Source organism: Salvia hispanica, chromosome 6 (assembly GCF_029641045.1).
Source record: "Salvia hispanica isolate PSC_SH4W2 chromosome 6, Shi_PSC_v1, whole genome shotgun sequence".
NCBI lineage: Eukaryota > Viridiplantae > Streptophyta > Magnoliopsida > Lamiales > Lamiaceae > Salvia > Salvia hispanica.
In genome coordinates, this window is record NC_142697.1 from 42872271 (window position 1) to 42889480 (window position 17210).

A 17210-nucleotide genomic window follows, 5' to 3' on the forward strand; every position below is an offset into this window, starting at 1 on the left:
TAGTGACTAGTCTAGTAAACAATCCGGCTTGGCTACGGCTTTAAGCAGCTCGTGTTATACAAAGCACAACTAATAACCCTAAATACATTTTACATACACAGAAGTAGACTTTAACTACCAGCCCAAATAAATAATTTGACATACACCCTTGAAAGGCCCAATTATCTGTATTTTTTGGGTTTAAAAGTCTTGTAGCCCGTATAGATACAAAGCTATGAACTTATAGAAAAATTTCTCTATATTCCAACTATTACTGTTTCTAATTTCTATGATTGGGTCAGTTAGTAAAAGAGCTTTCACTTGCTATAGCATATGGTAGTTTGGAACTGTTAATTTTGTATGATATGCACACTTATGTAACAATTCGATCTTATTTATAAATTTGATTAGATAGAAATCATTGAAAATTTTGCGATTTAAGTTTTTGATCCACATTGAGTGTAAAACCGAAATACGGAATATATAATAGTCAAATTATTAAAATTTTGTGCTACACATTAAACTCATCATTTTGTCTATCATTTTTTCGGTTCACGCCAAAGAAAGAGAGCTTTATATGATTTTTAAAGAAATGAGATCAAAATTGCAAAGCAGAAACAAATTTAAGATTTATTTTGAAATAAAACTTTAAAATGTTTTCTTTTACTCAGCAAAGGAATAGTACAGGTATTAAAATTAAATTAAAGATTGCTTGTCACAATTTATATATTATGATAAGTCCAAAAAATAGGAGAAATAGGAGTACTACTATTTTAAGTATTGTCTTTTTCCTGCTCTACACTCTTTGGTTCGGTATTAAAACCAACTCAGGTTCGGTTCCGAACCGCGCGAATGCTCAACTTATTTGTTGAAGTTGAACTAAACTCTAAACCCCTAAAAAAATCTTCGGTAAAACATTCGTTAACTCCGAAATTCCGCGCAAATGAGATCGTCGGATCCTGCTTTTCCCGTTCCGAACACCTCGCTATGTTTAGATATCAATGTAATTTCTGTTTCTTCTGCTTTAATTTTCTGCGATATTTGCTTATTTATGTATTGAATTTCAGTGGTTATAGTTGTGCGAGCTTCTTCTTTTTTTTTTTTTTTTTTTTTTGCGTAATTGAGCTCAAATTTAGACGGAAAATTACTCGAGATAAACAATCTATGAGTTGAAATCCTTTTCGCCCCTATTTTTTGGATGCTGTGATTTCAGTATGCTTGATTCGTTATTAATTGAATGATTTTTACTGTCGTGTTTAATTGTATACAGGGACATAAGACGGATATTATCATAAGCAGCTACGAAGATCATATTCTTGTGAGATTTTAGTTTAATTTTGAAATTAAGGTATTTTTTGGAGTTATGTGTTGATATTTTGATTTATTTCAGGTCATGGCAACTCAGATTGGAAGCATGGGAACTATATTGCAAGCTAGGTATTGGCATAGTAACATTGCTTTAGATTCTAGTGTTAAGTATAATTTCGATGTGAAGAAGAGCCTGCATTTCTTTAGTTAATTTTGACAAAAAAATGTGATTGCACTGCCTTAGTTTACTTCTCCGTGAGAAGGCCGATTTGCTTGACCTTTATGCTTTAAAGAATTTGATAGTATACTATGGCAATGATGACTGGATTTTCATAGCATTTAATGAATTTTGGTTATATTAAGTAATGTAGGATTTATTAACCATTTTCGTTTTGGTTGCGCTTGTAGCAGTATCAGACTGTTAGTCTAAGAAAATTGGAAATTAAGGTTGATCCTTTGCATTTAGGTAATGGATCAGAAATAACTGACCATATGAACTCAAGAACCTCGTTATGGATCACAATTAGTCACTCATGAGATGTTGAGTAATGTATTGATAAAATGAGGCCATAACTTGACAATGTTACCGAGTGTGATCTATTCCATGTTTCATTGGCAAACTGCTTATATAGATCTGGATTTGTCTTGATGTTTTTGTATATTCAACTTATTGGGCGGGAGATCGGAATTTAGTTTGTCCTCCAAGATGCTAATAAAGCTCACAATAGGATCGAGCTTCAGCTAATTGCGAAGCTTTAACAGAGTGCTTCATAAGCATTAAGTAATTATGAGAATTTTGAGATTGCATTTTGGCAAATCAAAACTACTATTCCCACACACATAGTCAGTCCTGCCTGTGATTCTATTACCCGATCATTGTCCATGACATGGTAATGTATGGGTGTGTTTGTCTTAGAATATGGCTTTCTCTCTGCTTCTACTTCCTCTTTTATTCATGCCTGCTTTATATTTTTCTTCCAAACATTTATAGATAGAACTGCAGACTTTGATGGAAATTAGCAAACATTTTGTTGACTATCAGGAAAGAGGGAGGGGTTACAACTGATCCAACTTACAACATCTCTGTAGTATTTGGTAAACGAGATGAGGTAAGTGGATCTTCATTAAAAGTGTCTTTCGATTAAGTTGAGGGATCTTGTTACTTCTATTAAGGATATATAGTACTATCATACTGATGTATAAGGTGACTGTTTGCAGCCCATGCTCATCGCCTGTGCTCGACAGTTGATTGAACATATAAGGTATTTTGTGATACCAATCTGATGCATCATTTCATTTTGCAATATTGGTGCTTTGCAATCAACAACCGCCACATAATTTCTACTGTTACATTTGCAGCAACTCCGGATCATCAAAAACATTAGTCTTGTCCCTTGGTCTGAGAGATCATTCATTGGTATGATTGCACCCTCTTTTTTCTACTGAAATTAAATGTCAAATTTCAGTGTATATCCCAATCTTTGAGCATTTTTTAATATGTCCGTATGTTTTCGAACACTTGAAAAAATGATCAGAAGTTGTGGACTTGTGGCATAATCCAACATTTGACCTAAAAATATGGCCATTTAGGCAACTATTATAGTACTCTCTCCGTCCACCAATAAACTTCCCATTTTGCCATTTTTGTCCGTCCTCCAATAATGTCCCATTTGCTTTTTTACTATTTTTGGTAATGGACTCTACATTCCACTAACTTTATTTCACTCACATTTCATTATAAAACGAATATACTCCATAAAAGTTGTGCCCACATTCCAATAACCCTTTCCATTCACTTTTCACTACATTTCTTAAAACTCAACCCGTGCCCAGTCAAACTTGGCCTTATATTGGTGGAAGGAGGGAGAAATATTCTAATGTTTTACTTTTTGCATCTTTTCCTTTCTACGCGCAGGGGATATTGAAGACAATAGTTTCAGCTGTAACCGAGAAACTCGCTGAGGTAATTTAACTCGATCGTCGTGCCATATTGGACTTGTAAGGCTGAGTCTTTGTTAATTTAGAAACCTTTATTTTGAATATGACGTGAACTCTATGTTCATACATTTTCCACTTCCATCCAGAAACTTGGTGTTATATGTAATATCTGTCTGGAATCTCATTTTGGAAGAAGCAAACTGCTAATTAATATGCAAAAACTTGATAAAAATGCTTCAATACAATGAAGTGGTATCTCCACTAAGAAACTGCAGCAACTCATGATTGTAATGTCAAACAAACAATTGGACCAAGCTCACAATTAACACAAAACCTCAGCATACAAACCAAAGCTGCATTGGAAGTATATACACAGGAAAATTTCCTAGAGAAAAACAGAGGATAAATTTGATGAATCACGAGCTTCCCTTGTGTCTCTCATTATTCTGGTATCTTGTCATCTTTCTTGAGCATCATGAATAGTTCTCGTTCCAACTGCAAATAATCCAACAAAATCCAGCAAGTTATTATGACATACACATGTATTTGAACAGGGATCAGGTTCAGGGAAATTTTGTCCTTTGAACGAAGAACCAAAGACGAACCTTAGTGTTCTTAGCCTTGAGTCTCTGTAGTTCCTCAACCATACCTCCGACACTGATATTAAAAAATCAATTCAGCATGGTAGGACATTAAATCCAGACAAATCAGTGTGCATGAGTGATTTTGGTTTCATACCTTTGTTGCATTTGAATCACTTGAGCTTGCAGCTCGCGTTCGCGTGCTGAACTAGGGTTCATCTGCAGAAACATCAAAACATGTTTTCAGTTTGTTTCTTCTGAATGAAAGGAGATCTTGACAAGAAATTGGTGAAATTTTCGACTTGAGCAACTCTACCTGCAAAAGGTCGGTTATTCCTGCATCTGTTGACTCACTAGCATTTCCTGCAAAGAGCCGATATCTAAGCTGATGGAGGGGAAGGTAAAGGAGCATCATATGGGTCATGTATGGATTTTCGTTTATTCTTACCTGATGTTTGTTCCACAAACTCGATCATTTTGAGCAGTCCATCCTGAAAAGATGAGACGGGACAGATGAGCAAGAGAAGAGCAAATAAAGTGCAAAAAGTTGAGGCGGGTCTTACTCTTTTAATTGTATTATGCTGCAATATGCACTGCAATGACTGGAGAACTGAAGCATTCAAGACACTAGAATTCGTTGGGAATGCAGAACTACCAGAAATCGAGTTAACATGGTTCACCGGATCCTGGATTTGATAATAACAGTAGTTACAAAATGTCCTAAAAACTGAAATCTGAGCCAAGTACTGTATAATTTCAAAGGTGTGCTTGATCGATATACTCCGTAGGAGAATCTACATCATACTCATTCATACTATCTGACTATCCCGGATCCTTGCCTCAAAAATGTGAAGAGGATACAGTTAATGATGATTCAAAGAAGGGTTTTGATACCTTGATATTCACATCTGCTGAAGTTACTTTGAACCGCCCTCTGCGCTCGACCACAGCCCCTTCTGATGCATCCTCTCCTGGATTTACATTTAAAATATGGGTGTAGTATTTAGCACTCGAAAAAAATTAATAGAAAGCTCAGGCTGATGTAGGTGATTAAATAATGAACTACCGGGCCCAGAATAATTGAAATCTTTTCTTTGACGATTCTGCAGCGGACCACTACAATTTCGCTCCACCTGGTATCTCTGTGGCATATTTTCCCTTCATAAAATTTAAAATCAGCATCTCAAAAGCTGACTATAGCATGACAAACTACTTGAGAAACACGGTGTATACGATGAATGCTTTAACCAGTTAGATTCTGAATGCCGGACATTCGATTTTTATCAATGCTTCTAAAGTTAAACAAGCAGTCAAAAAGTTCAAAGACTCACCTCTAGGAATAAATAAGTTAGGACTTTGTGAATTTTCACCAACAAGGTAACAGGAGTGCAAGTGTGGATGTAAACAAGTCTTCAAGGTAGGAGAGTCACGAAGCTTTCTATGAAAGAATTTTCTAGTTTGGAGCTAAAAACAAGAGATGGGCCAAACTCCAAAGAAATAATAATGCGATTTCACTAGCAACAACCCTCATTTCCCCCAAACATACCCTGCCCCTGCGACCCCAACTCCCCTGCATCGCCACCCCCCACAGGGCCCATCCCCAACACACCCACATGGGAAGCAAATTAAATGATAAAATAGAAAGGAATTAATGAAGCACAATTAGACGACATAAATGCAACCATAGTAACTCAGTTAAGTAGGATTATATCCAAAAAGAACTAATAAAAGTTAAAAATAAAAATCTAAAGAAAACCAGTAGTTAGCTTTTACCTTTGGAAAATAAAATTGCATTACTCTAAGAGAGGACAATATACCTGTCTCCATCACCATTGAAACTTTTAGCAGGGAGGCTATTTTCCTGCAGTACAGGGATGCTGGGAATTCTTTTAAGACTTAGACGAGAATCTCCACCGTTATTTTTTGCCGTTTCTTCGTCTGCAGCAGTTGTCAATGGCTGTTGTTGGCTTTGTTGTTCGGAGTCTAAGTGGGCGGAATCTATTGAACTTGGACTACCAGGGTCATCCTCATGTACATCAAAACAACCTCTGCATTCAATAAGTCTACAATAAATCTCCTCATATATAATCGACTAATAAACAGTAAATGAATCCGAACATAAGGGATGAGTTCAACCTCAGGGCTGAGTAACATGGACAAAAAGGATATTACTTGTTCTTATTTTATTTAGGGAAGAGACTTACTTGAAAAATAAAAGAGAATAAGAATAAAGTTTATTATCTACAAAAGATAGTAGATGATGGATATGAATACACTTTTGTAGCTTTTGAGATTTTTTAATGAACCGACTACTCTATATTAGAAAGTCTGCATCGGATAAGCCCACTGTGGAACCATCCAACATCGGCAACTAGCAGCTACCAACAGATAGACAGAGATATGTGAAGCATTATCTAAGGTAGCAAGGAACCAAAAGCACATCTGGGTGGCTTACTTGAGAGCCTGTAGAGGTTTTATAGGAAATGCAGCTAATGACTTCTCCAAATCATCGATGTCATTGAGCTCATCCTAGGAAAATAGGAAAAAAAATAGATCAATGAGAATAAAGCCCTAAAGCAGGAATATAGCAAAAAAAGAAGCCACAAGGATATCAAATACAATCATACTTCCAAATGAGAAGCAGCACTGGAATTATTTGTCTGGTTGAGATCATTCTGACCATTGATGTGTTTCCATCTCATACTTGAGTCTTCTGAACATGATGTAGGGTCATCTTCAATCTGTGATCAACAAAAACGACCTTAGTGAATCTTGTGCTAAAATTTAACCATTAGCCAAGTGATCAGAAGAAAGTTGGTATACAAGGGCAGCCTGATTCCTTAGATCCTCCAGATTGAAATTCCACGCACTGACACCTCGAATGTACTCTTGCTGCACATAGTAACAACTCATGACAACATGTCAACATTCAAGATTCTCTATAATCTCTGTGTCCAAACAGTTTCATGCTTGAGTTAAATGATTCCTTACCTGTGATAGATGTTCTTTGTCCTCATATAATGACTTATTTTGCATAAGAAGTTCTGCATCTTTAGCCTGGAAGAAATGTAAATGATTCTTTACAGAGATCTTAACCAATATAATGAAGCAAAATACAATTCATGTAAAACAAAAGAAAAACCAAGCACGGAAATAAGGCAAGCAAGGGACCTTAAGATTCCTAAAACCTTCAGCAAGTGGGGATAAGCCGTCGAGGATAGCACGAGCCAAATAATCAGCTGGCTTAGCATGTTTGAAGAAAGGGTGCTTCAAAAGCTTTTCAGAGCTGGGACGTTTTTTCGGATCCTTTACTAAGCAAGCAGCAACCAAATCTTTGAAAGACTGCAAAATTCTGTAGTTCAGTAGCAATGTGAGAGATTCGACATTGTAATTTTCCTAAAAAAAGATAAACCTTAGAAAAGCGTCTGTCTCTTTCATAGTCCAGCCCTGGTGGAGCATTTTGCAAGGTCATCAGCAGAACCTGCAATTTTATGGAGTATAATAGAAGAACGAGCAAACTGAATTCTCTGCACATTTGAGAGCAAAAGAGAGATATAGGGAAAAAAGATCTAAACCTTCATAGGTGGATACTTGGAAAATGGTGCATGTCCATGAGCAAGTTCAAGTGCTGTTATTCCGAACGACCAGATATCTGCTCTGTCATAGGAAAATATTTTGCATAAAGAAATAAAAAACATAAATATATCAAAGAAATGAATTGACCAAAAATTCTTCAATGAATACTTACTTAAAATCATATCCATGCAATTGCTGCATGACTTCAGGAGCCATCCTGATCAAATCAAAACAAATATTGAAGTCAAACGCTAGCATGTATTGCAAACGGCGTGCACCTAGAAACTGAGAACTGTTTTTGTGGGGATAATGTACCAGCATGGGGTTCCAACAAAAGTATTTCTTGAACGCTGGCGATCACCGGTATCAAACATGCAAGCAGCAACTCCAAAGTCCGCTAATCTGACAGAACCATTAGTATCAATCAATATGTTACCAGCCTGCAATTAAGAGGAAAAAGCACATCAACCATATACCAGAAGGCACATAGTTCCTTAACCGTATAAAGTAAAGAGGATGCTCAATTTCAGGTATCAGAAAATAAATCTGAACGTTATGAGGATTGTCTGCTTACCAAATTACCCAATGATTCTTTATTAGTTACTACGATAGGGTTTGAACTGTAAAAATGAATGACACATAATAGCCTATGAGATAGATGTGGCATACCTTTACATCTCTGTGAATATGTCCATGGGCATGAAGATACACAAGAGCTTTAAGAACCTCACACAATACTGTTGCAATAACAGGTTCCTCAAAACCTTCGGGATAAGCTGATTTAATAATGTGAAGGCAAGATCCCCCTCCCATGTATGGCATCACAACCCATAGGTTATGGCCCACAGTGAAGGAACAGTGAGCTTGCAATACATTCGGATGATCTGTCAAAATCATTGTTTGTACCTCTCGCCGGATGCCATCCTATTTCATTCAATAACCCAACAGGAGAAAGTCAAAAGAAAGATGTAATATACTGCACAAATTGCAAGTGTGCAGAGTAACAATGCTTAACAAGCACGACAATAGTAAGCCTCCCTAGAAATATAGACACACCTTAGCCATGCCTAGAGACTAGGATAAGCACAAACCCCCAACCATCAAGACTCATGCCTCCAAGTTCACCTTAGCTGTGTACATCTAATAGAATTTTATTCCTTTATCCCTTATATAATCTGTGGTGTCAGGTGTGTAGTGTCTTATTTACTCTAATCTGGTCATATCCCCACCATTGCAAAATTTAAACAATTTCATGATAATGAGTTTTTATACGCTGATAATATTCATGACTCAAAGCTTTTTGTGTATCCATATGAGGTAAAAGACATGAGCTCAAATATACAATCATGAAAATCTGGATGAAATACTAGGTATTTTTCGTAAGTTCAGCAGCTACAGAATAGATTTAATATAAACACTAAAAAAACAAATATGAGACACAGTATTTTACGAAAGAGGATCTTCTGCCAGATAGAGGTGAAAAGGACTTACCAAGTCATTATTGCACTTCTCAAGATCAAGAACTTTGATTGCAACACTCTCATTAAGCGGTAAACAGAGGGCTTTATAAACAGTAGCACTGACCCCTTCTCCAATTTCCTCACACAACTTGTAATCTTTAGCAGTAAGAGGGAATTTCTTCTCTGATGGCGGCTTCATGATTTTCTGCTTTTTTATTTTGTTGAATCTTCTACACGGCTACACCTTGCTGATATAGTAAAAGTCCCCTCACTGGTTGCAATGGAGGCTGGTGAAAAAGTACTATATTATGGTTATTTAAACAAGTTAGCATTGTTCCTCATGTGCCAAAAATGTTCAAGAGTTTGTGCTCAGAGAATATCAATCTGATGATGCATCAAGAATTTAGGAAGGTTAAATTAGCAAGTGAAGCCTGACCGCAGTCACGTCAAGTCTCCCCCCTGCAACTGCTAGTAACTTGCAGTGCTGTCCAGCCCTTAAAGAAGTGATCACTTGTAAACTTCTACAGATGAGAAAAGATATGATCATAAAGGTAATCCTCTTGCAAATTTCAGTCAAACACCAAGTCTGCTTTCAGTTTAGTATGATACAATAAGATCTGCACAGTTTATAAAAACCAAATAAACAACTGTTGAGAAGACACAAGTTATGATGGCATGGGGTCATTTAGTTATAACTTATAGTAGGGTCAAATGCTGGGGAAGAACACTTCTGACAATTGATAACTGATCATCTGCACATGTTCAGCAAATAGCAGGTCCCACTAAAGGCCACTTGAAACTGATAATGTTAAAGTATCATTCATGATTCATGGTTGAGAAGTACTGAAGTTGCATGCATCAATATATGCACAGACCACATGATGAAGAAAACAATGAAGTATGCAACTTCAACAGCAGCGCAACCAACATCACATAAAATGGACAAAACATCTTCACACAACGAAGCTTAACAGCCACATGAATAAATGGTTACATGAAGGCCAACCGCAGCATAGTCCGATGCCAATTGCCAATAAGATATTTACGTTACTGACTGAAAATAACTGAGTACTCCGTTCCTTCACCAGATTGGTTCTAACACCAAATTAACATACATGACTGCACTTCAACTAAAAGTTCAAGTAACATACTAACATGATCTGAAAATGGAGAATCTGAAACATTCTAAACAGCAACATGACAAATTCTGAGGATTTTATTTTCCATAAGATTAAAAAAACTAAATAACTGCAACGGTATCAGAACAGAGTGAAAATAACTATCCTAGCACAATTATAGCTAAAATTCCAACCAACATAAGCTCGAAATGCATAATATCACGATTGTTACTATTCGAAGATATGCAAAACAAAACAACTGCGTCGTGCATCATGACAAAGTTAAAATAACAATATAAACACAATTATCGCCACAAATCCAATAAAAAAACTATGCAGATTCATAAGCAGTTCATCTCCTATTTAGACTGACCTAGGGTTCCGGCAAATCGCGGAATGAGAATGCGACGGTTTCCAAAGCCTGATCAACGGCGGAATCCGATCACCGGCGAGAAGATACGCCGTCTGCGGCGGCGATGGCAGAACTTCCGGTATTGAGCAACAACGATCTCAAATTGTCAACTGAATACGTATGCAGCAATAGAATCTCGCGTATATTGCGCAAATTTAGAAGCAGTAGCTCTACTGTATGACAAGCGTAGCAATTGGAATGGCTTATTTCGTTGCTCCTCTTTTTAAGGGAATCAATTTTCGTTTATTTGATAAGCAGAGCGACAACTGTATCGCTAGAGTCGCACCCCATGTGGTCCCGCGGTATGAATCTCGTTTACTAGTCAACTCAGCTCAACCGGGATGTTCGATCGCTCGGGTTTAGTTGTTTCCACATTTTCCGATATTGAATTGACTCGTGATTGTTCGAGTAAACGATAATAAAGTTAATTTTAATTTACATTCTATCTGATCAAACTACGTTCATAACACTCAATCTTGTCTGGTTCATTAAATTGAACACCTGCCACATGATACTTATCGTCTCAATTTTTATAATACTCAGTTCATAACACTCAATCTTGTCGGATTCATTAAATTGAACACCTGCCACATGATACTTATTGTCTCAATTTCTATAATACTCACTTAAACGTGTGATTTTAACTTTACTTACAATACTTCCACAATCGTATTAAATTTTATACTCCATTTTGGGAGAGATTGCATAGTTTTCCAACCATATATGTTGGGTATAAATATGTACTACTATATATCAATACTAGGTGACATATATTAGTGAAAAGTGCCGAACTGGCATGTATCGAGTGAATATTTATTAAATTAAAGAAATTTGTGTGCTTTCACATTCTCAAATCTAAAGTGGCTGGTTTATATTGATTAACAATGAATAAAATATTAAACTAAACTTCATTAACTTAGTGATCAACGTGGTGTGGAGAGCATAATGATAATTGAATCACATGAGATGTCGCAATTATTGTTCATCCACTCACACTATAAGTTGATCGTATATTCATATATGTATATTGCAATTATTTAATTATGTTTTACAAAATAAAATTTCTAATACAGTTGACATTTGAGGATGTTGTTCTATTTCTCATTCCCCTTTAACTATAACCACATTTTTGTAGTTAAACACCAACCGCTACATGTTACTCCCTCCGTCCCAGAAAGATTGTCCCATTTCCTTTTTCACACTCGTTTTGCAAAAATAATAATAAATAGTTAAAGTAGAGAGATAGTAAAATAAAAGAGAGAATAATGTAGAGAATGGTCTTACCTACATTAATCTTTCTCTTATTTTACTCTTTTTCAACTTTACATATTTATTATTATTTTTGCAAAACAAGTGCCAAAAATGAACTGGGACAATCTTTCTAGGACGGAGGGAGTACTATAAATTATATTGAGTATTGGAAACCATTAATTATGATTTTAAAAAAATAGTAAGGTTGTAATTTAGTAAAGAACATGTTCAAAATCTTAGTGGGATAGTATTTTAAAACCAATAAAAGCAGAAAGTGGTTTGGTGGACAGCCAAACTAAAAAACTTGTTATCCATTTTTTTTTTCTAGTCAAGTTATGATGACATTATGACCCACAATATTATAAAACATGTAGTAATATGTAAGTATACATTATTCGAACGTCCTTTTCATCTCTAATATTTTATTTATTATGAAAAAAATCTAAGTATTGCTGCAAAATTTTAAATCTTATCCTCTGATTTAGATAATTCAATTTAAGAAAAGTCAACTAAAAGATAGTCAAATAAATTGGAAACAATATTGGGCTATAGCCCAAGAACTTCATGTATGCTTATTGGATATAAGTGGCCTAACTTAGCTTTGTTAATAATATCAGTAATTTCCTTTAAACGGGGCACGATTCAAAATTATTTTGGGCCTATGACGAGTAACAAGTATTTTCCAAAATATTGTTGGGTACCCAGTTACAAAAAGCAATAACGGGTATAAGAATTGAGATGACTGGAATTTTTTTCTACAAGTTGTTGTTCCCCAAACATATTTCTCTCTCTACCATTTATTAGACATCTTCGATGCTAAATAGGTCAGTCATAGGCCAGCAATAGGTCAGTCATTCTCCCTCTCTGCCACGTCAGCAGCACTAAAAATACACCTGCCACATCAGATTTAGACCAGCCATAGGCCAGCCGCAAAAAAATAATTCAAAAAATACTACATTTTACGGAATTAAAATTACGATTAAATTACGGAATTAAATTTACGACACATATACGGGAAAATTAATTCATTTCATTAAAAAAAAGTACAAAGATTTTAAAAAAATACATGATTTTTTTTTAAAAAAAGGGCTTCCACACACGAGCCTCGCCACTCTCTACTCCTCCTCGCCGTCGCCGCCGTCCTCGCCGTCGTCGCCGCCGCTGCCGCTGCCGCCACCCGTGGTATCTGAGCCCACGTCGGAACCCGCTAGCCGTGCCCTCGCGATTTCCAAATCAACCCGCATGCTCTCGAGCATCGAGTGAAGAAACATCTTCTCCGTGGGGTCAGTGTCGGCCCTCCAATCTTGGAAAACCTTGTACATCTGATCCCGCGTATGGTTACGCGAATGGAGAGTGTACTCGAGTGGGGCGGGTGGGAGGGCGGAGGACTGGACCTCGCGGGGCGATAGGGGGACCCGCCCCTCGCAGCCCGTTGCGCCCGCTTCTGTCCAATCGGGCGAGGGCGACCAGCAAATGAAGGAGGGGATGGAAACTCCTCAGCATCCGGGGGGAGGTCGTGGGATCAGCCGCTGCTGCCGCTGTAGTCGCCGGAATAGTTCAGCCTCTGCCTCTTCGGCCACCCAGCGTCGCACCCCGCCAGGAACTTCTCGGACTCCTTCAGCAACAAAAAGCATTCCCAGAAGAGGAACTCCTTATACTTCCCCGCCTCGGGGAAGCGACTCTCGGCTATCCTCCGGGCGTCCTCCTCATTCTGCCCACTAGTGAGCTCTTGGAGGGCGTTGGCGTACAACCCCGAAAATCGGCCGACCACGGCCCTGATGCGCTCCCACCCCTTCCGGACCTCATCCCCGCTGAAGTCCTTCCCGTGCGGGCAGTGCCTACTATAGGAAGCTCTGATCTTCGTCCACATGTTGACGACCCGCTGGTTGTGCGCAATCAGCGGATCGTCGCACACCTCCAACCACCCCCTGGCCACCCCGGCGTACTCATCCTCCGTCCACTTCCTCTGGCCGGGGGTGTCGCCACCAACGGGCTGCGACGACTCGCCGACCGCCTTAGCCTTCCCCTTCGTCTTCTTCTTCGGCGCGGCCCGCCTCGCTGGAACGGGAGTATCCGGATCCCCGAGATCGATCACCATATCATGCAATGACAGAAGGTCATCGCCAGTGAACTGCGTCTCCACTGGGGTCGACGTGTGAGACGAAGCCGTCAAAAAATCAAGCGAGGGACGATATACCGTGTCCCCTCCCGGTGACCCTTGCATCCCGGGATGCATACCGTGCTGCATCCCCCCCTGCATCCCTCCCTGCCACATCATCCCCATCATCTGCTGCTGCATCTGGGGGTGCATACCTCCCCACCCCGGCGCTGACTGCCCGCCGCTCCCCTGGCTCCCCTGCCCCCCGCCCGGCATCCCCCACGGCATAGCCCCCGGCATACCCCCCTGGTTCCCCCCTTGCATCCCCCCCGGCGCACCAACCATCATCCCCATCAACTGTCCCCAAGGGACGTCAAACCCTGGGCCCATCTGGCCCCATCCAGATCCCACAGGTACCGTGGGAGTATGAGATCCACTCGTCGCTGTACTGGACTCGTTGTTGTGATCCATCGCTCGATGATGCTCTTGTACAGAAAGTTAGAGAGAAAGAAAACTCGTTAAAACAAGTGGTGCAAATGAAAATGAAACTAAAATCGCTTTATATAGTTTTTTTTTTTTTTTTTAAAAAAAACAATATTCGGCGCTGGCCGATCGGGCCGCCACAATGGCGCCCACCAATCGGCCAGCGCCCACCAATCGGCCAGCGACGCGAATCGGCTAGCCGATCGCTAGCCGACCATTGTAGATGCTCTTATCCCATTTTCTTTGGGCGAGTGCTTAAAAGAATCATGTCTGTTATGATTGCATGAAGAGAGTATGAAACTATGAAAGAACATGAGTGATATACTCTCTTTGTCCGTCATTAGGAGTCTCATTTCTTGGCGGCACGTGTTTTAAGAAATGTTAAAAAAAAGTGAATGTAAAAAAGTTAGTGGAATAGGAGTCCCACTATATATATATTAGTTTTAAATGAAATGTGAGAGTGAAAAGAGTTAGTAGAAGGTGAGACCCTATTACCATCTATGGTAAATATGAACCACACTCCTATTCGCGGACGGACTAAAATGGAAAAACGAGACTCCTATTTACAGACGGAGGGAATATACATTAGTTAAATTTATGTCCTATATACTAAATATAGTAAAAAAATAAAACAGGTAATCACAATTATTTCGATGAAAAAACTTTATGACAAACAAAGAATATAGATTAGGAGTAACTATTGTCCCGTTGTACCATTTCAATAGGCCTTAAGATTAGGAAATAAAATACTATCTCTGTTTCATTCAAGATGTTCACATTTTCTTTTTAGTTTGTCCTTTGTAAGATGTTCATTTTTTATATTTGAAAACAAATCTCTTTTTCCTCTCTTTCCATTAAAATATTTAACTATATTTTTCTCTCTACTTATTTCATCTTACAACTCCTTCTAAAATTATGTATCATTAAAAAATATGAACATCTTGAATGAGATGGAGGGAGTACGTAGCTTTTAATAAGATACTCCCTCCGTTTCGCCATAGTTGAGTCATTTTACTATTTCGGGAAGTTTCTTTAGAATTGAGTCATTCCTTTATATGGTAAGTTTTTTCTCTTTCTTATTTTACTCTCTCTTACTTTATTATCTCTACTTTATTCACTTTATACTTTATTCTCTCTACCTTTTCCTCTCTCTTTCTTTTTTATCTATTTATTTAACATACCCAATATTTATTTCTAAAACTCCGTGTCGGAAAATTTTGCCTCAACTATGGCGAAGATAGTAGATAAATTAACTTTTGACATATAAATAGATTAAAAAGAAGGAGACACAAAAAATACTAGAGTGGGAGTATTATTTAATAAAGTAAGGGGGTGGATCATTAATTATGTGTATGAATAAGGAGAGAGAAATATTTGATCATAATATGAATTGAGAAATGAGAGGGGTCGTTGATAAATTATTTAAATAGTTGGTCAAAAGCAATAAAATAAAGATGAAAAGGATAGTACTCAAAATTTTAAATCAAAATTACTTTTTATGATTGCAATAATTCCCATGCAGTTGATTTGTTCTATTTTCCGTAGAGGGCCCACCGACAGCGACGGGTTGGCCCGATAAGCACGTGGTCTCACTTCGTCAAATAAGACGGCCCAATTCACAATAAAAAGTTTCTTATACATGGTTTATTTTAATATTTTTATTATGCATATATACTACTATAGTCAATTGAAATTTTACACATGTTACATGTCTGCCTAATGTTGTTGCACAATGGTGTAAAATGAGTGAATGTGGCAAGTGCTCGTAATTGTCATCTTGTACCTATGAGATACACACACGCATCACATTTAACGAGTGTCAGCACAATCTAAAATTTCAAGATTTTGGTGTCAACACGGTCTCAGTCATTGACAATATGTTAAGATTTTCTGTTGCTATTATTTTATAATCTATCGACATTTTTTAACGATCCTATAATTTGGAGTTTATAATATATGATTTTTATTTTATCAATATCCTATGTATGGATATATAATAACAATATTCTATTTAGCCAATCATAACATTTTTTCAAGATTAGCGTATCAATATGCAATTTCATTGACTAATTTCTTCTCTATTTTGTAAACACCTCGATAAGAAAAATGACCTAAAGTATTTTAAGACTAATTCATATTTAAAGTCAAAGATAGAACTAGTTACTGATGAATGACTCTAGCATTTAACAATCATAATATGTAAAACATTAGTTTGACATAATCTAGTTGACCAAGATAAATTTGTGGTGCCAGCAAATTTTTTGATAATTTGAATTTTCAACATCACTTTAGAAGTGGAATTAATTACTACAGAAATTTATTCATACTTTAATTTCTCATTTTCATCATATGTATGCTTTGATAAAACCATCATAATACTCAATTCTGTGCAAAATTAAATTTTTTTTATAGTCATGCATTAGTTGTATCTGTTTAGATGCTTATTTGTGAATATGACGGATATATTCATAATTGAATATACTTTATCAAGATACCATGTGTACCTCCACACCAAAATTTTCCCCACGAATGTTAATGTTATTTATTGGCTTAATTTATTTTCACATTTGATTAGCTAATTACACTATATTCAAATATTTATCCCTTCTTACATGCATGTTTTTTTTATAGACCAGGACGGGAGAATTTATCCCAAAATATTAGTCTATTAAAAAAAATAGCTCATTTAGTCTATAAATCTTATACTAATTGCCCTAAAAATTAATGTCGCACGCACATACACATTAGTGCACTAAAATATTACTACTATAGTATCTATTAGTATATTACTAATTAAAGTGCATGTAAACTTATCAAATAACAACTGTGATTATACAAAAAGTTAATATTACATACCTCATCAAACTATGCCGAATTAAACAAGTTTAAATCTAATCCAACAGTATATTCCAACAAATGAATATTACAAAGTCGTGTAAGTGCTTGTCACCGTACGGTTGTACAGTCGTAGTCGCACCACATAATTCAACAACTTATGTGGCGTTG

General features: G+C 37.2%; 2 protein-coding genes across 5 annotated transcripts; one reads left to right on the plus strand and one right to left on the minus strand.

Moving 5' to 3' along the window:
• Positions 1-813: 813 nt before the first annotated feature.
• Positions 814-3391, plus strand: LOC125205354 (proteasome assembly chaperone-like protein). The gene is made up of 7 exons (XM_048104232.2): positions 814-982; positions 1250-1297; positions 1370-1416; positions 2330-2396; positions 2506-2549; positions 2647-2704; positions 3203-3391. Exons 1-7 carry the CDS (start codon positions 923-925, stop codon positions 3257-3259), a joined length of 381 nt encoding a protein of 126 aa, XP_047960189.1. The 5' UTR covers positions 814-922; the 3' UTR covers positions 3260-3391.
• Positions 3392-3447: 56 nt separating this feature from the next.
• Positions 3448-10602, minus strand: LOC125205353 (uncharacterized). 4 transcript variants are annotated; one of them, XM_048104230.2, is made up of 22 exons: positions 10334-10602; positions 9279-9363; positions 8874-9129; positions 8052-8306; positions 7698-7822; positions 7555-7599; positions 7382-7463; positions 7219-7287; positions 6978-7148; positions 6798-6863; positions 6630-6698; positions 6434-6547; positions 6262-6335; positions 5624-5854; positions 4873-4964; positions 4701-4777; positions 4370-4492; positions 4255-4297; positions 4123-4169; positions 3964-4025; positions 3831-3882; positions 3448-3720 (listed from the first exon to the last, which is right to left on the minus strand). In XM_048104230.2, exons 3-22 carry the CDS (start codon positions 9039-9041, stop codon positions 3667-3669), a joined length of 2019 nt encoding a protein of 672 aa, XP_047960187.1. In that variant the 5' UTR covers positions 9042-9129; positions 9279-9363; positions 10334-10602; the 3' UTR covers positions 3448-3666. The 4 variants fall into 4 exon arrangements, with proteins under 4 accessions (XP_047960187.1, XP_047960188.1, XP_047960184.1 ...); XM_048104231.2 differs by having other exon boundaries at positions 8874-9143; XM_048104227.2 differs by having other exon boundaries at positions 9279-9459.
• Between the last annotated feature and the right edge of the window lie 6608 nt (positions 10603-17210).